Below are 24,728 nucleotides of genomic sequence, written 5' to 3' on the forward strand. Positions count from 1 at the left end.
TAATTGTTCGCACGCATATGTGCTTCCAAACATCGATGTGAATTTTTTCGCATGGTTTATCAAATTCGGATAGATATTTCCCTCGAGAAGATACTTTTTATAAAAATCAACCAGTGACACATCTCTCGAATAAAAAATGGATTTAATTTCCTCATTGCATTGCATCTCAAGAAGCTCCATTTGAATATTTTCTGCAACTGTTTCTACGTTGACATCAAACGGAGTACTAAACAGCCTGAATTCGTTTTCAAGAGAACGAAAGTCAGCAAAGCGGGAGGAAAAATCGCTTCGTAACTCCCGTATTACAGAAACAAACTCAAAGTTGCTTGTGGGGATTCTTTAAGTGTGTTAAAGTGAGCGTAATTTGCTTTTTCCAGTTGGCTCTCCCAGAGGCATAACTTCCTTTCGAATGCGAGTATATGTCTCCACATCTGATGTACGAGCTGATTTTTCCCCTGGAGCTGCAAATTCAGTTTGTTTAGATGGGACGTTAAATCAACTAGAAATGCCAGTTCAGAGAGCCATTTTGGATCGCGAAATTCAGGAAAATTCTTATTTTTGCTTTCAAGGAATGACGCTATTTCATTCCTCAGTATATACACTCTCTCTAGCATTGTACCCCGACTAAGCCAGCGAACGTCGCAGAAGTAAAGTAAATCGCCGTATTCGTTTTCTGCATCTGAAAGCAACTGACGAAACTGGCGATGGTTCAAGCCTTGAGATAACACAATGTTGACAGCTTTCACTACTGTATCCATAACACCCTTCAAACTCAAAGCTTTGGCGCACAGGGCTTCTTGGTGAATCAGACAGTGTATTTTGACGATGTCGTTGTCAATTCCGAGGTCACTTATGTGTTTTTGAAGTAGAGCTGAAACGCCTCGATTCTTACCTGTCATTGCCGGGGCTCCATCGGTGGTTATTGATACCATCTTTGATAGATCAAGGTCCATGTCTCCAATGCATAGCAGCAATGCGCTCAGAATGTCAGCACTAGTTGGACAAACTCCTCAACAACGTCAAAAGCTTCACTTACTCCACGCACGAAAACTGAAAGCTGAGCGGTGTCTGCCACATCTGTACTCTCGTCAATTGCAATTGAGAAGAATTGTAAGTTATTGATGATATCCCTTTGACGACGCTTCACATCCCTTGACATTTCTTCTATTCGCCGAGTCACGGTTCTAGCAGAAAGGCTGATATTTGAGAATAACTTTTCCTTATCAGGACATACAATACCAACGACGGTCATCAAGCATTCTTTCACAATTTCACCATCTACAAAGGGCTTCATGTGTTCTGCAATTAATTTAGCCACCTCGTAACTAGCAACAATATTTTGTTCGGTTTCGTTGTGTTGTTTGTGGAAGAAAGAACTTTGCTTTTCTAAACTGTCTTTTAACTGTTTAATCTTGTCCTTCCTCCTTTGGCTATCTAGTTCTGAAAATTTGGGATGCTTTGTCACATAGTTGCGTCTAATGTTACATTCCTTATTGACAGCTATAGATGCGTAGCAAATCAAGCAGGTAGGTTTGCCCAAGTGTTCTACAAAGAAATACTTTGTCGTCCACGTGCTATTGAACCCTCTTCCCTCAGCATCAACTTTCCTGCGCTTTGTTGCCATTCGCCTAATTATAATTACATTGCTGGCTCAATAAACCTGTTCACTAAATTACTAGGTTATATTAAAATTTAGTCCACTTCACAATAAATTCTGTTACATAAACAAAACAGCTATGCTCAAATATCCTCTTCTAAGCGAGATATTTTATCACCAATTCCCCGAGAATCATATGAGGCAACTTACCGGTATCGGGATATTGTCACAGCTTTTCCAGGTCCTGTGACTTACATCTATTCTTCATAATTAAATTTTAATGTGAATTGAAATACCAAGTGATCTGAGTCACCTCTATATTTCCAGATCAAGTACCACAGCCTACCATTACCCATAAAATCATTTCCATAAATCATCTGCGTTAACTTACCAGTCCGGTTACGGTACAAGGACTGTCATGCTTTTCCAGGCCCCGTGGCGATTACACATTCATTTTATTAAATTTTAACATGAATTTGAAATACGAACTGATCCGAGTCATTTCTGTATCACCAGTTCAGGCCCCACAGTCTAACGTTCCCCATAAAAACTTTCGCCCACTTTCGCTAATCACGAGATACACCGACGTTCGCTGAGCACGAAATCGGCAGATACGCGTTCGCGGAAACGCCACAAGGCGGCAAATTTTGGAGACGAGTCGTAGCACACAAAAAACGAATCCCATAGAGCTCACAGAAATAATTGAAATGAATAAAATACCGTTTAATTAATGAAGACCACATAATAACAAAACGATCCATAGCTCCGTGTCTAATAATCTGCTCCTCGAGGGTAGATTATTAAATTAAATGGTGAAAATTCACCTTTTTGCAAAATTCACAAATTCGTCGTTTTGTCTCTAAATTTTGGTGAAGCGTCGCGGGCCGGATTGCGTTACTCCGCGGGCCGGATACGGCCCGCGGGCCGTAGGTTGCCGACCCCTGATCTAGAACATCCAGACTGTGAAGATTTATGGATCAACTTAAAACTAAATTCCAACATCTCTTTCATAATTGGAGTAATCTATAAACACCCCAGAAAAGATATCATCAAATTTACCGAAACTATTTCCAATGCATTAGAAAAGTTGAATAGGGACAAAAAATTATTTATCCTACTGGGTGACTGGAACATTGATTTATTGAGTCATTCAACAGATCTGGCCACTATGAGGTATATTGATATACACCTTGCCAATTTATCACTGCCCCTAATTACTAAACCAACACGAGTAACTCGTACATCCAGTACATTGATAGATAATATTTTTACAAATTCCATTAACCATGATTTGTCAAGCTTTGTCATCCTAAGTGATATTAGTGATCATTATGCACAATTATGTACAATCTCTGCTCCCGTTAGTAAGATAAATAAAAACAGATTACTAAGGCGAGATATGAGACATTTCTCTATTGATAGCTATAGATCTGACCTAGAATGTTCTTTGCACCCCATATCGAATTGCCAAATTACATCTGATAATTTAAATATTTTATTCGATTCATTCATTCAGATATTTAAATCAACCATTGATGCCAATGCACCAATGAAACCACTGAGTCGGCGAGAGAATAGACTTCTAGCTAAACCTTGGTTGACTAAAGGCATCCGCGTATCAATTAAGACGAAACAGAAAATGCATAAAAAATATTTTAAAAATGGTAGCGACACAAAATATAGATTATACAAAACTTACAGCAATTTACTTAGAGTCTTGATAGCTAAAGCAAAGAAATTGTATTACTTTAATAAATTTAAACAAGTCAGTGGCGACGTTAAATCAACGTGGAACCTAATTGGGCGACTGGTCAATATAAAAAAAGACACAACATCAACAACTACAATTAAAGCAATAAAAACAGAAACTGGGCAGAAAGTAAGCAATCCAGATCTTATTGCCAACTATTTTAATGATTATTTTATCTCTATAGGCCCTAAGCTTTCTGAAAAAATCCCTCACACTGGATCTTTTTTGAGCAACCTTAAGAATCCAATAAAAGAGTCTTTTTTTCTGAGACCAATAACCGTCAATGAAGTATATTACACAATAGCAAGTTTACCTGATGGTAAATCGGTTGGTTATGATAATATTCCAGCGAAATTTCTAAAATATGCTGTTGACATAGTTTCCCCATTGCTATGTAAATTATTTAATGCCTCTATAGACTTTGGAATTTTCCCTCATAGTTTGAAAACTGCCAAAGTTTCACCGGTATATAAATCTGGGGATGAAGAATGTACATCAAATTATCGTCCAATATCAGTTCTATCCCCATTGACTTTAGTATTTGAAAGGCTTTTACATGCTAGACTAACCGAATTCATAGAAAGACATGGCATTATAAACAAATCCCAGTTTGGGTTCCAAAAACAACACTCCACTAATCATGCAATTCTCGATATGATTTCTTATTTCTATGATAAGTTAGAGAGTAGGGAATTTATCAGTGCTATTTTTCTTGACCTCAAAAAGGCATTCGATACCGTTGACCATAGCATACTAATTAGAAAAATGAACCATTATGGTTTTCGCGGCCACGCGTCAAAATTTTTCCAGAGCTATCTGAGTTATCGCCAGCAGTGTGTAAAAATCGGATCAAGTTGCTCCGAGCTTGCAACTGTACAATGTGGAATTCCACAGGGTTCGATAATTGGCCCATTAATGTTCCTCCTTTTCGTCAATGATCTTCCGCACGCCACTAACTTGCTTGTCAAACTCTTTGCTGATGATACCGGATTGTTTGGAAGTTCAGCCTCTCCAAGTGATTTGGAATTGGGTATGAACTCTGAAATGGATAAAATTTCAACTTGGATGACTAACAATAAACTCACGATTAATGTCGAAAAATCTAAATGCCTATTGATTAGCCACAAAAATAATCGTAAAAATAAAATTCGACTTGAGATTAGCATTAATGGATCTCTACTCGAAAATGTGAACTCATTTAAATACCTTGGCATCCACATTGATGATCAAATGAAATGGGCCACCCATATTAACTATGTTGCTGGAAAGCTGGCAAGTGCAACTGGTATGTTATACAAACTTAGAAAATTTCTTACCATGCCAGTCCTTCGAATGGTCTATTTTTCTCTTTTCCAGTCATATCTACAGTATGGTATCATATCATGGGGTAACGCATCGACTACTCTCCTTCGAAGATTGGAGGTTTTACAAAACAAAGCAGTTCGATCCATATGTAACGCACCATTTCGGTCTAGACTAGATCCTTTATACCACAGATGTGGAATAATTAAACTTGGTCATATTCATGAATTTGAGGTATTGAAACTCATGCACCAGTACTTTGATGACAAACTTCCCATGGCATTCACCGAATTTTTTACGAAGCAGAGTAATATCCATTCCTACTCTACCAGATCGGCTTCATCAGGTTCATTCCATGTCCCAAGGTACTCCTCGAGCAGAACACAGAAATCCATTAAATATATAGGTGTGAAACTGTGGAACGCTTTACCTAATACCATTAGATCCCTAGCATATTGCACTTTTAAAAGAGACCTAAAAAATAAATATATCGGTGATTATCTCTCCTCCTACAAACTTCCACCCCGGGGTTCAGTATATGCTGTATGTCACAGCATAACTTTGCCCAGGGCTTTCGTCTGCGCCATGCAGAGCACAGCGCGACTTCCGCCACCACGGCTTCCGTACGTACTGCGTGACGTGCAACACGCACACAGCACGACATCAACCATGAAGCTTCCGATTCATGACATCCGCTAATTGTGAGATGGTATTACGGTTGTTAAAAACGGTCTAAATGGTTGGCATTTGGGGTCAGCAATTATGCTACCGCTCGCGGTGGGTCGAGATTTTTTTCATGGATCAAAATTATGATGATAAATATCCATTTAGGATCTCTTTCCAGTTATCTAGTATACCAATAAATTGGAGGTTGCTGAATTTGTATTCCATAGTTGTTAAAAATTGTATGAATAGGGATATTGTCTTCGAGACTACATTGTCGTCTATGGGGGTCATATATTTATTCTGAATATCAAGTTTTATTTTTGTGCCAATCAATTGTTTTTTCATTATGACGAAGCATTTGGTAACAACTATTGCATTGGGGCCGATATAGCTATTATAGAGAATTTCCTCTTCCGTTATCTTAATTCGGACGCTTAATATACGGTTGAGTACGTTTATAATTTCGGCTATATAAGTTTTTGTTTTAAGGCAGTCCAGGAATATGTGTTTAGTGTTGTCGACAAGGCTTTTACAGAATTTGCACCCTAATATTTTCAAATTTCCATACGTATCGAATCTAAGGGACATACTCCTCATACGGTCGCCGAAGATGTATCCATCTCTCACAATGCGATAGGAACAGATCCTTTCGGCGTTTGTGTAGTATGTTCTTGATGTGTTCTTCATCAGATGGACATCTTCCCAGTTGATGTTTTCCTGTTGTTGTTCTTGATGTCTGCTTTTTAGTTTTGAATATATATCCCTGTGCCTAATTGTCTCCCATTCTCCCGACGAAAAGTTGGTTGATTGATATATGCTCAAGATATCCCGCCAGTATGCTGGAATTATTGCAGCGTGGGGCATTGAGTTTGTATAAAGATTTTGGTTAATCTGTTTAATTTTGGTCCCCAGTGAATATTGCGCTTCGAGGTGCCAGAATTGATCCAAGTTGACTCCATTAACCAGCGCCTTCATCTTCTCAACCCGGCATGCTTCTAGTTTGGCTTTTATATCTATCATGTTCATACCGCCCTCCTCTCGTGGTAGTTGGAGTTTTCTTCTGCTTATTGCCTCTATCTTGTTGGGATGCCACAAGAATTGAAAGAGAGCTCTGTTTATCTCCTTCATAGCAATTGGGGGGAGTGGTTTAACTTTGGCATGAAACATTACTATCGACATTAATAGCGAGTTTATAATGATTTGCTTACCAAACCATGTAAGATTTCGGAATTTAAGATAGTTTATAGTTCTGATTAGTTTTAGCTGTATTTCTTCCCATGTTTTATATAGAGGTTTTTGACCAAAATTCATTCCAAGTACTTTTACGTCCTTCTTAATATATCGTCTGTAGGGAGATTGAAAGATCGAATTATATGATGATTGGGTAATACACAAAATTTGGGTTTTTTCTTTGTTAATTTTTTGTCCTGAAGCTAGTTCGAAATTGTGAAGTTCGTGGAAAATTTCAGTAATGGATGGTTGGTTCGAAACAGTAAAGGTTACGTCATCTGCATATTGATCGAGTTTGTGCTCCTGTTTTGCCAGTTTTATACCGCGTATGTTTTGGTTGATTTGAACCGACCTGGCTAGCGGTTCCACGCTAAGTGCATACAGGAGCATGCTTAAAGGGCAGCCCTGTTTTATTCCGCGTCCAATCCTAATTTCCTGAGTCAATTTCCCGTTTACATCAATACAGCTTTTATTTTCTAGATACATGTTTTTAATAACGTTCAGAAACCGGTTTCCGATCCCTATTTTGTCCAAAATGCCGAAAAGAAAGTTGTGATCAACATTGTCGAAAGCCTTTAAATTGTCGATGAGTACCATCGTTGCGGGTATATTTTTGGATTTACAGAACCGAATTATTGCGTCCGTGTTATAATGGACGTCTGACATGTCCCTATGTGGTAGAGAACATTTTTGCGACGAACTAATGATGTGAGCTAGAGCTGGTTCCAGTCTTTTGACGAGTATTTTTGATATGATTTTGTAGTCCATATTGAGTGTAGTTATTGGGCGCCAATTTTTTAATTCTGTTTCTTCACCTTTTTTGTATATTAATTTAACTTTGGCCAATTTAGAGGATTTGGGGAAATGTCCGAATGTCATAATATTATTAACTAACTGCGTAAACTGTGGTTTGATCGTGTCCCAGAAAGTTATGTAGAATTCTCTACTCAAACCATCCATGCCTGGCGACTTATTATTTTTCATATATTTTAAAGCGTTATAAATTTCTTCTGAGGTTACGCGTTGTTCTATGACGGATTTCTATAGCTCTGGTATTATAGTGGAGCTCATAAGGTCGAGATAATGATCTTGATTTCTTTTTTCGGTTTCTGATCCGATTCCCCATAGCCTCGCATAGAAATCTTCTATGATTGCTAAAACTCCCTTTTCACTCGTGACTAAACAATCATTACGGTCTTTAACGCTTTCAATGGTGGTCTGTTTCAACCTCTTTCTGATCCGTTCGTAAAACGTTCGGGTGGGTTTTTCGCCGTCTTCCAGATTTTTCATTCTAGCCATCACCACATCTAAGCTCTTCCGTTCGTCTAGTATGACATTCAGTTCTACTTTCAAGTTTTGGATCGTAAGTGCGTTTTCTTTAATTCCTTCATTTATGAGTTTATTTAATTTTTGGCGCAGTTTGAAAGTATTGTTCTTTTTGGTTTTAGCTAGGTTTTTTGAATAGGCGGCCGTGACTTTCTTTATTTTTTGTTTGGTACTATCCCACCAGTCCAATATCGAAACGTTATTTTCTAGATCGAGAAGGGCCAAATTATATGAATGTCTTACAACTTCGATATAGGTCTTATCCTCGTAGAGTATGGTGTTATTTCGCCAGGTTCCTTTTCCCCACCGGATTTTCTTTGCTTGCTTGAGCTTAATCTGCGGGCATAACAGGTGGTCTGATATTGTGTTTATCGTATGAGTAATGGTTGAGATAGTACTATATAAGTCAAAGGAAGAGTATATTCTATCGATTCTACGTCTCTGGGTGCCAGATTGATAGGTATAAATTTGTTTATTGGGGAATTTGTCTCTATAGGTGTCCAAGATATTGTTGATTTGTAAAAAGCCACAGAAGATTTTTTCAGGCGGTCGTAGTTTGAAATTTTTGGTATCATACACATCAATGGGTTCTAGTACCATATTAAAGTCTCCGGCTATTATTATATTTCCCGTGTCACAGTAATTGGTCAGAATATACACAAGGTTTTCATAAAATTCGGTTTTTTGGGGTCCGTTCTGCGCCGGGGCGTATCTCTCCTCTTATACCAGTACGGGTAACCATTGAAATTTCTACTAAGATCGCTTACTTTTTATTACCGTAACGATCTGGCCTACACTGGCTAACGTCAATCAACCCGAACGAAATAGGTGCAAGGAGTCGGAATCCGAGAGTATCTGCTACATTAATAGTTGATTCAAAAATCGTTCAGAGTGGAGAGCGATAGCTTATTGCCCTTAACCTACGTTCGCTATTATTTTCAATGACCAGGCCGTTTTATCTTTTCCTCTTTATTATGTACATTATATAGATGTAATAGTTTGTTTGTATTCCTCATTAGACCTTATCAATTTTTCGTAAGTGTCTCCTAAATTGCATTTGCTGTAAATATTTTCGATTTACTGTTTGCCTTATATTGCTTTTAGTTGCATATTCCGCCAAACTTGCCCTTCCTATAATTTTTCTGTGCTTTTATCTTGCTTTCCTCGCGTTTTTATTAGTTGTTAGTAATTATTCCGTGAAAGTTACATTTTCTGTTTTACTGTGTCATAATCGCATACACTTCGAATGTCGCTGTAATTGTATCAGTTGTGACTTATTCCTAGGATTTATTCATTTTATCCCTCATTCAATTATATTTATTCTAACCTGTAGCGCTGTAGGTGTCGCTGCTTGAAGACCTTCTTAGGTCCCTCGCGACTCCGGTCACACAAAAACATGATTCGTACTGTAATTTATTCATTATGTCACTTCATGTTTGAACGTGTTTTTTTGTGATGACAAAATAAACGATTGATTGATTGATTGATTGCAAACATGCAAATGGCAATGAATTATAAATAGGCCATATTACAGGATGAAAAGGACGCGGGAAATCAGTGGTGGTTATCGAGCAGCGGCACCTATAAAATAACTCTGGACACTATATTATAAAGAAGAAAAAGTCGAATCAAGTGTAAATAAATTGGAAAATAAAATGCATACAATATCTCGAGGCAATCTGCTATAATCAACAGTCGCTCACTTCAACAAAACACGACTCTGAACACCACTAACTTGGTAACCATGGAGATTGCATTAATGGACTGTGTCACAACAATACTATTGCTATATTGTGATGCGCATTGTCTAACAGTCGGCAATAAACGTCAGATTCTGAAGGCGTAACACTGGCATTCAATTAGACGCGGTGGATATTGAGAGCAAAGAAAACAGGTAATAAAATCTTGTAGCATTAAATAGAAAGACGGAATATCTGTGACGCTAAAATTAAATTAAACGAGATACGGTAACGTGGTAGGTACCGGTAACGGTACTCAGTGCTGCAGTGATATACTGTATATCAATGCAGACGTGGTCCCTTAAAAGAATAATTTGCACTGGACAACAGTTTGAACATATAAGGACAGCGTAATGAGAAAATTAGTAATGCAATAATTACGTCAATTACCGTATCACAGCTAAGCCATATTTACAGTACTTGGTCATTAGGAATAGTTAAATAACATTATTCACTCTGTTTTAGGTGGGGGTATGAAAACAGTAATACAACAACTTAGGAGACAGATTGTTTCAAACAATTGGAAGTAAGTCGACAAAAAAAATCATGTTAATAGGACATGTTTTGTTTGCTTTTTAACATATGAATAACATGTGTCATTGCTCAGGCCATTGATTCAATTACAGAAATCAGATATGAACTCATTCACTACATTAAAGTAAATACAGTAATGAACGTTTGTCATATAAAGATACAAGAGTTATAAATTGAGAAAGATTGTTGCTGTAAAGTAATGAAGACATAATATATTAACTATTGCAAGTATACAGTAATTACTAGGTCATTGCAGTGATTCAATAACCTTTCACATTATATATTTTTTCAGGTGGTGTCATAAAAGCAGCCACAATAAAGATCTTGATCGGGTTGTTACAAACATTCGAAGTAAGTCAACACGAAATTCTTTTTCATATTTGATTTGAAAAGTTGGTATGACATGCTTCGTAAATCAGCACTGAGAGCATTCCACATAATAACACCCTTATATTTGAATGAATTTTGAGTTTTAGTGTAAGTCTGTCGAGGTACATGGAGTGATGAAGTGGATGCTGATCTAGTGTTATAATTGTGAACATTGCTTTGCTTGACAAAATAGGTATTAAATGCCTGTGGCAGGCAACAATTGTGGAATTGGTGCATCAACTTACAAATTTCTAGATGATAAATATCGGTATACTTCAGGACACCAGTTTCATGATACATAATATTCATGTTAATATGAGCAGTGGGCCTATAGAGAATTTTAACGGCCCTGTTCTGTAAAACTTTAATAGGATTTAGTTTTGACTTGGAGGCTGATCCCCATGCAACAACTGCATATTGGATATATGTTTGAAAGAGAGAATAATAAACTATCTTCAGTGTATTTCTGTCCGTGTAATGTTGGAGTTTGCTCAAGATGCCTACTGAACGTGAAAGTTTTTTTCGCACTTCATTGATGTGCACATCCCACTGTAGACGATTGTCTATGTTTAACCCCAGATATTTATACGAAGGCACAGACTCGAGCTCGATTCCATTGATTTTGATTTCTAAAGGAGTTTTGTCGCGGTTGTGATTAGGCTTAATGTGGACTACTTTAGACTTTTGTATATTGATGGTGAGCTTGTTACTAAGCATCCAATTATAAATTTTCACCATTTCTAGGTTGACATGATTTTGGAGATTCAGTGAAGATTTGGAACTACAGAGAAGACCGGTGTCATCTGCAAATAATTATGTGGTCATCAAATCAGAGCAATGAGAGATGTCGTTTATAAAAAGAACGAATAATAATGGGCCAAGGCAAGACCCTTGGATTACACCAGCTTCGATTGAAAGAACTTTGGAGCGGTGAGAGTCAACTTCGACAAATTGGAGTCTGCCCTGCAGATAATCTTTGATGAGGGCATGCGCGCAACCTCGAATTCCGTAGTGATTAAGTTTGCGAAGGAGTATGCTATGACTAACGGTATCAAAGGCTTTTTTTAGGTCTAAAAAGGCACAGCAGACATGCTCTCCCTTCTCGAATTTATCATAGATATATTCTATGAGGTCAATTATGGCATGGCTTGTTGAGTGATTTTTTTGGAAACCAAATTGGCATTTATTTATTAGTTTGTTCTCAACACAAAAATCACTTAATCTGCAATACAGAAGTTTCTCAAAGACAATTGCCAGACATGATAAGATGGAGATTGGTCGATAATTAGATGGGTTAGTTTTATCACCTGATTTGTATAATGGTATGACTCTGGCAAGTTTCAGCGCAGATGGAAATATGCCTATTCTTATAGACGTGTTGAAGAAATTTACTATGATGGGTGAGATTATGTCAGCAATCTTCTTAAGGAGAAATGTAGAGATGTTATATGGGCCTGTGGCCTTTTCCGTTTTCAAAGCAAGAATGGTATTGAAGACTTCAGTCACATTTGTTGGTCGCATATAAATTGACTCCTTAACAGGAGCTTTTAGAAAGCTCGAGAAATGTTCATTTGTTGTGGGAACATCTGCTATTAAATTTTTCCCAATATTTGAGAAGAATTTATTAAGTTCGGATGCAATGGTTAGGCTATCATTAGTTTTGAGTCCATTTTGAAGTTTTAGTTCTGATATTGAGGAGTTGTTCCTTGATTTAATGTTCACAATCTCCTTTATTGTCTGCCATGTTTGTTTTACATCTCCTCCTTCATTTTTGACAAATAATAGGCTTGTTTTGATTTTCTTAGTAGGTGAACTAAGATGTTGTGGTATTTTTTGTAATGTGCGCGTTGGCTTTCACTGCCATGCAAATAATGTTTTTTATGCATTTTACTTTTCAATCTAATGGATGTTTGGATGCCATTCGTAATCCAGGGTTTGGATAGAATTTTTGTTTTTTTGCGAGAACCCGGTACCATAGGTGCATGTTCATCGAGTAAATGTTCCAATGAGGTCATAAAGATGTTGAACACCTCATTGAAGCTATCAGTGGACAATTCTGTCAATAAAAATCCATAGAATGCATTTTGAGCATCATTTCTGAATGTTTCCTCATTGAAATGAGACATTTTTCTTTTCATGCGGGGTTTGGCCTTACGGAAAGTTGTGTTCGAAAAAGAAAAGGATGACATAATAGGAAAGGGATCGGATATATCATGTTGTATGATAATAGATGAGGAGCAGCGATCGATTGCATTCGTGTATATATGATCAATTAATGTATGTGATGTCGAAGTTACTCTTGTTGGGCGCGTTATGATTGGAACGGCAAGGTGCGATAGAAGCATGTCAGTGTAACGTGTAGACAAATTATCTTTGGATAGTAAATTAATATTAAAGTCGCCTAATATTATAAAAAGGCTTTTCGAATTTTCCAGTTTGGAAAGTAGGGAATTCGTTGTTTGCATGAAATCGGAAAGATCGTTGCGAGGATGTTTGTAAAAGGAAAGGAAAGGAAACGAAAGGAAATACTCGTACAATCTATCTGTCAAAACGTCTCAGAAATGTAGATACATGATATTGACGTCAAGTATAAATCTGTCGAATACCCCCAGCAGTTTGTTTCAAAACTCGAATAAGTATACAATGGAATAGGTTCCAGCATTTTTCTTGGAGGTAACATCTTTGTAAAGTACGGGCCGCGTAAAAAGGATACAAGGGCCGTATGTTGCACCCTCTGTTTAATAATCTAAACTAGTGGTTCCCAAACTTTTTTGACCATCGCCCTCCTAAAGTAGTTTATACAACTTCATCGCCCCCCTGTACTACAAAAAAATATAAAGTCAGAAACGAATATATTACAGACCAAACAAGGAAAACAAATCATAGTTTATAGTGTTTTTTAATGAGATAGATGAGCTTGGTGTTCTTCGGCGAGTTTTTTATTATATCTAAAATTACCCCGTTTACTGATGGAAAGGAGATTTCGTTGTTTTAATAGCAATAGTAGCACGGCTGAAAATCCCCTTTTTACCATATAATAGGTCGGAAATGAAAGAATCCAGGGTTCTACCTCCTCAAAAACCGCCGTGTACTCTTGCCATATAGCATTTCACTTTTTAAATTCACCCCATTTCACATTAAAATAATAAACCAAAGTTAATTTTCCCAAACTTATAATAATGATTTTCGTACATCTCATTCATTCGTACAGCCTGATGACCTGCACCAAAAAACTTCGGAAAAATCAATCCCCGATTCCTCATCCTATCACGGCCTCCAGTCCGATCACCAGTCCATAATTAACCAGCCATTTGTTTTTGGATTTATAGACTCGGATGTGGAAGAAGCCGTGACTGACTATCGGCTACGGCCCAGGGGTCGGCAAATTTTATGTTGCTCGCGGGACAAAATTCAGGATTGCTAGTATTTTGCGGGTCGTATATATTTTTCGAAAGTTAAAAACGGAACAACGCGCAAAAACCGCGACAATTCGTGAACTCAACTCAGTCGTCTTATTAAAAAAATATTACAATGACATTTAATGTGACACTGTCTTGTTGCTGCATCACGCTGGATAGCTTTACGACGCCAAGATTGAAACATTTTCTAAATGGGCATCACCAAACCCACTTCTTTGCTTGTTCTTTGTAATGTTCATTTTCAAAAAAATGGTTTGCACAAATACGTACTTCCAAACATCGAAGTGAATATTTCCGCATGATTTGTGAAATTTTGATAAAGATTTTCTTTAAGAAGATACATTCTTACAAAAATTAAGCAGTGATCAATCTCTCGAATAGAATATGAATTTTATTTCCTTATTGCTTTGCAATATATTCGAATATTTACTGCGCTATTGAACCCCTGCACTCAGCATCAACTTTTCTGCGTGTTTCCATTTGTCTAATTATAATTAAATTGTAGGCTCGTTAAACGAGTGGCTGTTCACTAAATTGTTAGGATATAGTATAATTCAGTATAAACGTGTCTCACGATAAATTCTGTTACGTGAAAAAATGGAATTTACTCCTCGAGCGTAGATTACAAATAAATAAAATTTCATCGTCAAAACCGCCGTTTGGATATTTCCCCGGGCATAGACTTCCTTGTTTACTTCGTGACATTGGCCAATCAGCAAGATGCAAAAAACGTAACAATGCCCCCTCTCGCATCCGCTCAGGCGCTCAGACACTCTCACTCAGACAAGATTTTTAGGCGTGGTCGTGAACATTACCTCATTTTCGCGTTTTTGAATTATATTCGTTAGTTTTTAGTTGTTTTTTGGAAATTTGAATATAAATCAAATGTGTCAATGATTACTTTGTCTTTCTATGAGTTTCAGTTTAAATACAGCAATCAAAAATTAGTGTAGAAATATCTGTGATAGACTAGGCTAAAATTCTTTATCGGTACTTTTAAAAAACAGATTGTTAAATGGTGTGTATTAGAATGATACTTTGAAACAAATACCCCATTTTACAGGCAACAACTCGCGAAACCACTCTTAAAATAAACACCGAAAATTTTAAAATGGTAAAGTATGGGAAGAATTTTCCGCGGTCAAAGGTCGGGGAAAGGTCCATTCAGTGAATCGTCCCGGGCCAGATTATTTTATTCAGGCCGTATTTTGCCGACCACTGGGATACGCAAACTACCTAGCCTTACTGCAAAGACGAGACCAGAAATCCTTTCGCGTGTGATAATCGCCCACGTGATTCAAGCCTGCGAATGCACACAGAGTACAGAATTAAGTGCGCCGAACATAAAACAGGTTTCGCAAAATCGCCCCCCTATCGCCCCCTTAGACTTTTTCGCCCCCCTCTGTATCGTTTTCGCCCACTGGGGGGCGATATTGCCCACTTTGGGAATCACTGAATTCTAAACCAAATCAATGTTTTGAGCATTGGAATATTATAAACTCCATTAGTATACACAAAAAAATGAAATATCCTATTTCTGCAGTAACACACGATGTATAGACGCAGTACAGTACAGTAATATTGTGATTTAAATTATTTAAACTTAACTTCGACATAAACTCCGAACTGACGGATTTTCGTAATGAGGATCTGGCATCGTATCCAAACTCGAATTTGATATCATATGTCGGAGTCAAGAGGTTGTTTTATTTGTCACTTCAGTATTCAAAAAGATTCAACAACTTAAAAAATTTCTGAATAATATAGAATGAATTGAATATTGAATGAATGAATTGATTTGTTGTCACCTATTCCGTCACGTTCTTGCTCAAAATAACGAACCTTATCACCCCATATCATAAATTTAGCAAGCGAATACTGAAATGGTTTATGAATCGAATGATTATAGCAGCTTCCCTTCCAAATCGGGGAAAATTCTAGTTGTTGTGGGGGATATTACTTTGTATTTAGTGTAGTTTTATTCATACTGTTTAGTTATTCAGTAGTTATGTAATACATATTTATGAACACATTTCCAACTATACAAACTGAGAAAGGGTAATATAGGAACGGGTGCGTGACAATTAAGAGTTACAAAATAGGCCAATGGAAAAAGTATCGAAAAAGGTAGGAAACCACGCATAAAAGGGACATAGCACGTTTTAATAATATAAACAAAGTCAAGGAAAATTTTATTGACTTTAAAATCATTGTAAACCAGCAACCAGTTTTGAATTAATTATTCAATACGCTTGTAAAACACGAAGGTTAAAAACAATCGTAAGAATCCAGATTCATGATTAGGTATGGACAACCAGCGTTGCTGCCGATATTGCCAGTTTTTTGCTATAATTGATAGGGTTTAAATTCCATATTTGTAATAATCGGCTCTATCATCATTTACTGATGTATTTCGGGGCGAAGGGCAAAAAAAGAATTCGAAAAATTCAAATTTAAAATCTATTACCGGAACTAACATAGTATAGCATACTTCAAGATACTGCGTATCGCCGCTAGATGTCTATAGAGTAGCATGCTTGATACCTTCAGATTTGACAAAATACGGCTGTCGTGTTCATAAATTTCACAGTTTTGTCAAAAAGGCAAACTACCGCCAATGGCAAATTTATACCAGGCGTTGGGCAGGAAAATTATTGAAGTTTCTTCTGTTGCTCAGGAAAAATGACAACACTTCTTATCTTGTTTATGAACCAAAACGCAAGTAACCATGGAAACCGTGCCAGGATAAATCCGCCCGGCTCTGTCAAGGTCAAAAATAATTATTAAGACTCGATCTGCAAACAGAATTGTGATGTTGGTCTATGTGCGTTATGTGTTTTTCTTCTACTATTTACATAACTGATTTTCTTATCATTTCACTTAGTAACCTCAATTTCGAGTACAACGTCACACATATATATATATTGAACTTGACCCTAAGAAGGCTTTAAAATGTTCTATATTTTAGATAATAAAACTTTTTTAAAGTTTGGATCGCAGAGCGAACTCCTTCTATAAACGTGCTATAGTAACAAGATCCAAAGCTGAAATTCATAGTCGAGTCAAGGTCGCGTATGATCTTCATCCGTTGCAATTTTTCACTGTTACTCCGTTTGAATTAACAATCTACTTTTTAAAATGGCATAGTGGAACAAAATTGGGATCTGTAATGCAACGATTTATTGTCTGAAGAAATTGAAACTTGAATTAAAATTTATTATGGCATAAGAGTATGCGACTTATTTTTGAAATTGCTGTTTATCGGAAACCGCTTTATTCAAATTTCAGTTGCTGATTGACTGACAGGCAACGAACGGATTTCGATGGTACGAGTCAAATTTCAATAAAAATCACTAATATACGAAGCTAATTTAGCAGGAATGTTGCTGTTAAAAAAATAAATAAGAAGTTTAAGGTAATACCATTGATATCATTTGATAAATTTTTTGTGAAAGTCGAATTTCTTATTTTTCAGAATATTGACACGGCGCTTCGTCCAACGCCCAACTTTTTATCAGGCAACCTTCATAAAATACAATGATTTATCGACGCTTGTAATCATATGTTACAAGGTAAACAGAACGTTACAGTTTTAATAGTTTGCTGTCAAAGGATGAAAGGCTTCGATTTCATTATCTTTTTTACTTTCGGCTGACAGACGTTTGAATAATTTCACTCACCCATGGAAAGAAAAGTCGAAGTATCGCAGCTTAAATGATAACAAATTCTCCGGAGAATTGCTCTTACTCTCGAAGTGAAAATTGAAGTTTATGTTCGGCTGTCACATAGGCAACGAGACAAGCTGCGGGTTGGTGTTGAATTACGAACGCGGTCAGGGTAATGGACCGATAGTCGTCGATTTCGCCGAGCGCTTCGCAGTCCACGCCGTTTAAGGCGAGGATATATTTCGTTGTTGTAATTGCGTCCATCTTTGGCGTCGACATTAATCGATAACTTCAACAGGTACAAAGTCATGTTGAGACCCTGCATTATTCTTTAATTTACGAAAACAGTTGGCAGTTCACGATCCTATTTTTATCCTAATGCCTATAGTCATCAATCTCTATAACTAACCAGATAGAAAAATGTCAACAAAGTATAAAGTAGGCTGAAGTTTAATCTGAAAGCATTTTAGTGATTCTTAAAAACGGACTGCCATTTTCCCATTAAGGCTTGCTGAATTAAGAAAAATCGAAATCACCTTTCCGTAGAAAATTGTCGGTGATAATATGTTATCGATATTCAATAAAAAAGTTGTAAAAATGTTCAAAGGAAGTTGAATTTTCACGGCTGTCAGAATGTGTTATTGAACGAAATTGAGAGTGACGTTACAGACAGTTTAATGACAGAAGAAGGCCGTTGACACTTGTCGTATTTAATTGATTTGAAACTGAAGGGCCCGAACAAACATGTTGATTAGTTATTTGTATAATATTGGCCAATTCAGGACATTTTTTCGAAATTTTGAATATAAACTATTATTATTATTGCTTAATGTATTAATTTTCAAATAATTTCTGATTAGCGTGTTCCGATATAAAATAATTTTGTTGACAATAAAAGGTTTGTATCGGTAGAGGCGAAGCAATTTTGTACCCTTCCTCATATGTCCGCACTTAGCACCTACTCGTATTGACAAAACGTAGCTCGCGCTAAAATTGTATTTTTCCCTAACAGCCCGCTAAATCGTTCAAAATATCGAACGGTTTTTTGAGTGTGGGATTTCCTAATCATCACTCTGGGCTTATCTGGCGAGAGCGTTTCTGTCGAGAGACAAAAGAAGATGGATTAGGGTGAAGTGAGCTTACAGTTCGGATGTCAATCAATCATAGTAGGTCGGATAGGAGAGTGAGAGAGCGGGAAAGAAGCGAGAAGAAAGTGGTAACGCTAAAACGGTTATGATAAGTTAATTGCGTAAAGCATTGCGAGCTTGGGTGAGCGGCGGGTCAGGCTTTCATCTTTTCATTTAGAATCATTGTTGTAGCGCTCTGGGGTAGCGGGTATCTGTTTGCTCGCTCCGTCGTGTATGAAACGAGAGTTTCCTCCTATACCTCTTACTCTGACCTTTCGGGTTGTGGTGAGAGGCGTAATCGATGATGTATAGATGTGTTGAAATGTTCATCTTTCATCGGGGATAGCTTCATTTTTTCTTTCGCGTTCAAATTCTTTTGTACTATTCAGCGCTGGTGGTAGTTAGTAAGCAATTAGGTTTTCTGCAACGAAAAACATACAAAGCATCAGGAAAGTAATATTGCAATAATATTTTTGTCTCAGCCGGTTAGAAAATAAGTTGAATGCCTTTGGCTGTTTGGAGCTATTTTGTGGTAGGAAATATCAGTATCTTCTGAGATTTGTGTTGGTATGAAGAATGAAATAGGCGTATGCGTGGATAACAATTAAACACAGTTGAACAGTACAAAACGTGTGAATCAGTTATATGAAATATTTACGAAAGACACGGCGTGTGATGATCAACGAGTTTAACTAAACAGCAATAGCGTAAAAGAGTTCTGTAGAAGTTGTACCCTAAAGCGCGCATTAGATTAAACCAAAGAATATACTTAGAAAGTACTGAATTCCATTCAAATAATAATAATCATACGTGGAATAAGTGCACACGCAAAGTGAAAAAAAAATGATTGAAGGTAGTGAATATAAGAGTGCAATATTCACTTAGTTTCTTTGATAGTTCATTTTGGTATTTATTTTATCAAAATTATTTATTTTCATAGTTAGCAAATATAAGAAAAATATTATAAGACATCGACAATGGACGGCGTGTTAGCGGGAAGAACGCATCAGTATCTCCGCACGGAGTACATACAGCCCCCACCAGGACCTCCCTCGGTAAGTACAATTTACGCCCATTGATATTTATTTGGCTGTTGATCACAGAGGTGATTTGGAATATTTTCCACATATTGCGTAATATCACTATTCGTGTCAAACTGTAATCAACACTTCGCTAAAAGATTTCGACTTTTAAATACTGTATCACGAACTACGGATCATCGTAAATTAATGTGATATGTTTAATCGCAAAATTTGTCATCATCACATTTAAACTATCTTTTACATGTTTTTCAAACACATACGTGCATATGTTTCTATGATCCAAATTATGTTATGTCTGTATGTGTGTATTATAAATAATACTTGCATATCAGCTACACAAAATCGACCGTTGCTTTCCCATTTGTTTGCCGTAGAATTGACATCAATGTGCGAGAAATTTTATGAAACAATTTTTCAAATGGTCGATTAATTGGCTACAATTGAACAAGCTTATGACGACTGCTACCGAGAGAAATTGCATATTAAATACAGAATTCTGTTTTTACGAGTTGTACATATAGATTTGCGTATATTGGCTACGAAGTTCTGTTACACAAAGGCAACTATGGTTTTCTTGTTGAAAAAGCGACCACTCTTCTCTTAACGCGATTCATGTAATTGGTGTGTGAATTAGTTTTTCTCAATCATCATCTCAAGCTATTCTATGCAAAGTAGTAAATCATATTTTAAATAAGATGAATGACAACCGATATAATTATATTTGGACGATCCTTTAATTTCGCAGTTGATTGATACGTCCGACCGTCGATTGACCCGAGTTCTCGCGCGGTTGAAAAGTTCACAACGCTCGCTGTAGATCTATCGGGAATTCAAGAGGCATACATCATTGGAAAGAAAACACTTGATTACTCATCCGCCGTATCGGTGGTTCATTCAATAGCGGCAAACAACTTTTTAGAATTATTTGCCACAAACGATACCCTAGTTTTTTCATTCGGCCTGATTCACGTCAATGGTGAATATAATTCTATTATTCTGTATATTTCGCTTGAATCAAACACATACTACCAAGATATTTTGATAAATGAAATTTTATATTTTATTGCTATGACAATAAGTTTAATAGATACGCCAGGTGTTAGAATGAACGTGTTATGCCAAGCCGACGATACTTTAAGTTTAGATGAGCATTAAAATTGACCATTCACACAAAACGTGACATAAGGCAAATAAATACTTATTATTTTAATTAGGCTGTGAATCCCAAGCCTATGCAGATGTGTTACATTACCGAATTAAAAAAAAAAGCTCAGTGATTTGTGATGTATGGTTATATCGTTTGAATGATCCAGAAGCCGAAATGACGTCAATAACAAATATCCACGATCTTATTCCTAGGCTTTTTTTTAATCTGTACCCAACATGCTACCAATGAATATTGATTCTGGTTATTGAACGTCCAACCGCTTAAAATTATAATATAGTGACAACGCTTAAAGCTACAATGAAAAGGGTGACAAAATGCTATAAGCAAGGGCTGTATGATCTTCACAATTCCGAATAGTCCAAGCGTCAACTGAAATGTCCAATAAATAACTGAATGAAAATGGAATTGCTATAAATAGTTATAAAATATTTGTCATATTTGTACCAGTGAATTTAATCTTACACAGAGGTAGATAGATAGACATCTGATAATCTCATTCAAAGTAGCTTGGTATAAACCCAGGCATAAACAATAATTCTTTTTCATGACAAAATACAGCCAAGTCGCCCATTAAAACGTAGCCCATACAGAACATCGCGTAAAACAAAATATTTTAAATTATGACACATGATTGGTGACTGCCCTTTATCTATGCTTATTCACGACGGATTAGAAAGCAGATTTTGACATGCACATGTTCATAAATCATTCTGTCGCCACGATCTCGATATATGATCCGAATGCACCTGTGTTGCTAAACTTATCTGAAAATCTGCATAATGTTTTGTTCCACGAGGCGTCAAATTTCCTCGAATAATTGTCTCGTTTGCAATGCGCAATATCGCACCCACCGAATCGCTGTTATTTTATAATTTTCACTATACAATAACTATACTGGATAACCACCGATAAAGATAGGGTAAACTTTCTAAGTACCTTTCATGTATGATATGGACATGGTTGTTGGTTTTATACATTGTGACTACTCACGTAAATTGATTAAACAATATATATGTATGTAATAATCGTGGTTAGACGTTCAAGTTGGTCGCTGGGCGCATTTTTGCTGAAAATATTCCACCATCAATCAAACTCGCAACAGTATTTGCAATCACCATTAATATTCATCATTACCTGCGTTTGTCGAAAGATTCAAATTAAATAATGAGAATTTTTTTCGCGCAACACAGTTTTTGCGTCTGTATATGAACGCGGGATGACCTCCGACCGTGGCATCAAGCGATCCTCGAATTTCTTGAAACAGGGTTAGTGTGTAGTGTTTCCAAGCAAATTTAGAAACTAGTTAACTACTTCCCATGTTAAATGATCTCGTAGATCAATTCCCCGTACAGGACATTGCATTTTTCTGATATGAATTGAAGATGTACCTAATGCGTAAATAAGGGTGGCTAGTTGCCACAGTGGCTATTGTATATTCTATGGTCAGCAAGTCAGCTTCTCTTATTTTAGGATGGGCATGATTAAATTTATATAGGCTATAAATAATTTTTGACACGAGTTATTTATAGTAGCTGTTGTTACAATAATAATATTAAGTTTATTTGTTTTGACCTATTCTATTTGTTTTTCAGCTTGATGCCAAGAAAAGTCCCCTCGCTCTACTTGCGCAAACCTGCAGTGCTATTGGCAAGGAAGGGCCTAACAAAAGCCTATCAAACGAAAAGAGTTCTGCAAGCTTGGATAATTCGCAAGTTCCACTGAAATCGCCATCTTCTAACACTGGAAAGAGTGCGACACCATACAGCAAAACATCAAAGAATCGTTCATCGGCATACGAGCCGGAAAACTCACACTGTGCGGTGCCAACACGGAAATTGTCCGCCCCGGTTTTTTCAAAAAGTTCTCTTACTGGTCTCCCCGAACCGCGACGCACTTCACCGAACATTTTGAGCGAAGAAACCCCTACACGGAGGACTTTAGCAAGTACGCCAATGGGCGTGTCAGATGGATCGTCTCCTGAGTTATCCGATGCGAAGCCGAACAAAGAAAAACCGTCATTTAATAGCCGGTATTCTCCCACGACTTTGAACTCAGGTGACAGCATAAAATCGCATGAACGTTCGTCCTCGTCCACTGGCCCGACACACACAAAATTGCGAGTTTGTTCGGGCGATAATGAAGTTCGACGAGGATCTTCCGCAGGCAATCTCAACACAAGTCCAATTCCAAACTCCCATAGTCACAAAAAATGTGGTTGTACAACAACACACCCTTACTCATGCGGCGGTCACTCTGATGCTTCTCTCGATGTTAACAAATCATTCAAACATAGTGGTATTTATCCGTACCTCCCAGCAGGTTGTGACAAATTTTGTGTTGGGTGTCAATATAATCATCTTCCTGGGGCCTGCGATATCGCCAGAATAAAAGAAACAGATCCATACTATTCATTGTATCCATTAGACAGCATGCAGTCTCTCGGATTGCAAACAGCTTTCTCATCCCCTTACAATCGATTGCAATCCCAACTTCTAGCAGCCGCAATGGCATCTAGAAATGAATATCTATCAACTGCTGAATCAAATCCTCCCGTTCATGTTTGCAAATGGGTAACCGCAACAGAAGGACATTGTGGAAAAACTTTTCACACTCGTGAAGGACTCGTTGAGCATTTAAGTACTCATGCACTTCCCACCTCATCGGGAGTGAATAATTTTGCGATGCCAAATTTTCCTTCCAACAACATATCCACGTACTTTAACGGATCAGCTTTTTCGATGGCTGGTTCCAATCCACCCGGTTTCAATCTACCCAATAATTTAACACAAGTTGCTCTAGCTAATGAACGCCTATTACAATCCAGTCAAAGGCGCTGTAATTCGCTACATAGGTATAACCCGTACAAAAATCCTTTTTCCAATTCATTAAATCCGTATGTTCCTGTATTTCCGCCAAGCGTAACTGGTTCTCCAGCTTTATACAGTTCACCATATGCATATTGCGGGCAGCCGGTTGGTGCTGCTACAGGAGGATACATATTTCCATAAATATAATGAAAAAATAGAACGAGAAATCACAATTTTATAGCGCTCTATCATGCCTGATCATTAAGGCAGGATATTCATTATCTTCCAATAGTTTCTAGGCCAAAGTTGTCAATCCGGATCATTTTGAGGTAGAATATGACACCAACTTCTTATTTTTTCAACATTTCTTTTATTTTTTCATTTTATTTCGAGACTTATTCAGTTCCACTGCTTTAAAAACGAACGTGTGCTTTATTATTTTATTTTATTTTAGTTGTTTTGTTTTAAACTCACAACCTGGCGTTCTGGGTTTTAATTGGGTGATATTTATTCTTGAGCAAAAGGATTTTCAATGAACGCATTATTGGCAAAAATTGATTTTGGTATAAATTTGGTGATTAAACTGAGACAATGGTGGAGATATTTGCTAATAATTTGTTCATTGGCGGAAAGGTTTACTATTATTTTTTTTCGTCAAAATACTTTAAAATTGAAAGAAAATTAAAATTATTGTTATACTAATGAATACTTAAATAGTTGATTTTAAGTGACTGCAAGGGAGCGACAGTTTATCAAAATATCAACGAATGTGACGGACCTAAAATGTGTAAAAGATCAGGAACTTTTTTCAACCCTTTCTGCCCTACAAAATATATAGGGAACCCGCCGAACTCAACACTCTTGGAAATAAATTTCTATAGCTTTGTGCCAATCCGAAACCAATTCGTTTGAAGTCGTTGAGAAACGCAGTGGGGTGATTAATATTTTGCGAAGCAGCATAATAATTAAAAAAATTTGGACAGTAG

The 24,728-nt window shown here is 37.0% G+C and overlaps 3 protein-coding genes and 2 long non-coding RNA genes across 5 annotated transcripts; 2 read left to right on the forward strand and 3 right to left on the reverse strand.

Annotated features, from left to right (window-relative positions):
* Positions 1-302: 302 nt before the first annotated feature.
* On the reverse strand, positions 303-953 carry LOC144432141 (general transcription factor II-I repeat domain-containing protein 2A-like). The gene has a single exon (XM_078120255.1). It carries the CDS (start codon positions 951-953, stop codon positions 303-305), a length of 651 nt encoding a protein of 216 aa, XP_077976381.1.
* Positions 954-979: 26 nt separating this feature from the next.
* LOC144432142 (general transcription factor II-I repeat domain-containing protein 2-like) lies at positions 980-1,624 on the reverse strand. The gene has a single exon (XM_078120256.1). It carries the CDS (start codon positions 1,622-1,624, stop codon positions 980-982), a length of 645 nt encoding a protein of 214 aa, XP_077976382.1.
* Positions 1,625-3,079: 1,455 nt separating this feature from the next.
* Positions 3,080-5,150, reverse strand: LOC144419935 (uncharacterized). Its single transcript, XR_013474385.1, has 2 exons — positions 4,664-5,150; positions 3,080-4,386 (listed from the first exon to the last, which is right to left on the reverse strand). It is a non-coding gene; the product is annotated as an uncharacterized LOC144419935 (long non-coding RNA).
* A 3,550-nt stretch (positions 5,151-8,700) lies between these two features.
* LOC144416337 (uncharacterized) lies at positions 8,701-12,873 on the forward strand. The gene is made up of 4 exons (XR_013472235.1): positions 8,701-9,765; positions 10,076-10,136; positions 10,437-10,495; positions 11,258-12,873. It is a non-coding gene; the product is annotated as an uncharacterized LOC144416337 (long non-coding RNA).
* A 5,997-nt stretch (positions 12,874-18,870) lies between these two features.
* LOC120336472 (zinc finger protein 703-A-like) lies at positions 18,871-24,343 on the forward strand. Its single transcript, XM_039404156.2, has 2 exons — positions 18,871-19,779; positions 22,528-24,343. The coding sequence occupies exons 1-2, from the start codon at positions 19,702-19,704 to the stop codon at positions 23,941-23,943; spliced, it is 1,494 nt and encodes a 497-aa protein (XP_039260090.2). The 5' UTR covers positions 18,871-19,701; the 3' UTR covers positions 23,944-24,343.
* Positions 24,344-24,728: the final 385 nt, after the last annotated feature.

Source organism: Styela clava, chromosome 2, assembly GCF_964204865.1.
Source record: "Styela clava chromosome 2, kaStyClav1.hap1.2, whole genome shotgun sequence".
In the NCBI taxonomy this organism is placed as follows: domain Eukaryota; kingdom Metazoa; phylum Chordata; class Ascidiacea; order Stolidobranchia; family Styelidae; genus Styela; species Styela clava.

Bases quoted from the DNA above. Each gene is read 5' to 3' on its own strand.
- LOC120336472 (XM_039404156.2), top strand. From the start codon at position 19,702: ATGGACGGCGTGTTAGCGGGAAGAACGCATCAGTATCTCCGCACGGAG. The intron at 19,780-22,527 runs GTAAGTACAATT...TTTGTTTTTCAG, and splicing joins CCCCACCAGGACCTCCCTCG to CTTGATGCCAAGAAAAGTCC.
- LOC144432141 (XM_078120255.1), bottom strand. From the start codon at position 953: ATGGACCTTGATCTATCAAAGATGGTATCAATAACCACCGATGGAGCC.
- LOC144432142 (XM_078120256.1), bottom strand. From the start codon at position 1,624: ATGGCAACAAAGCGCAGGAAAGTTGATGCTGAGGGAAGAGGGTTCAAT.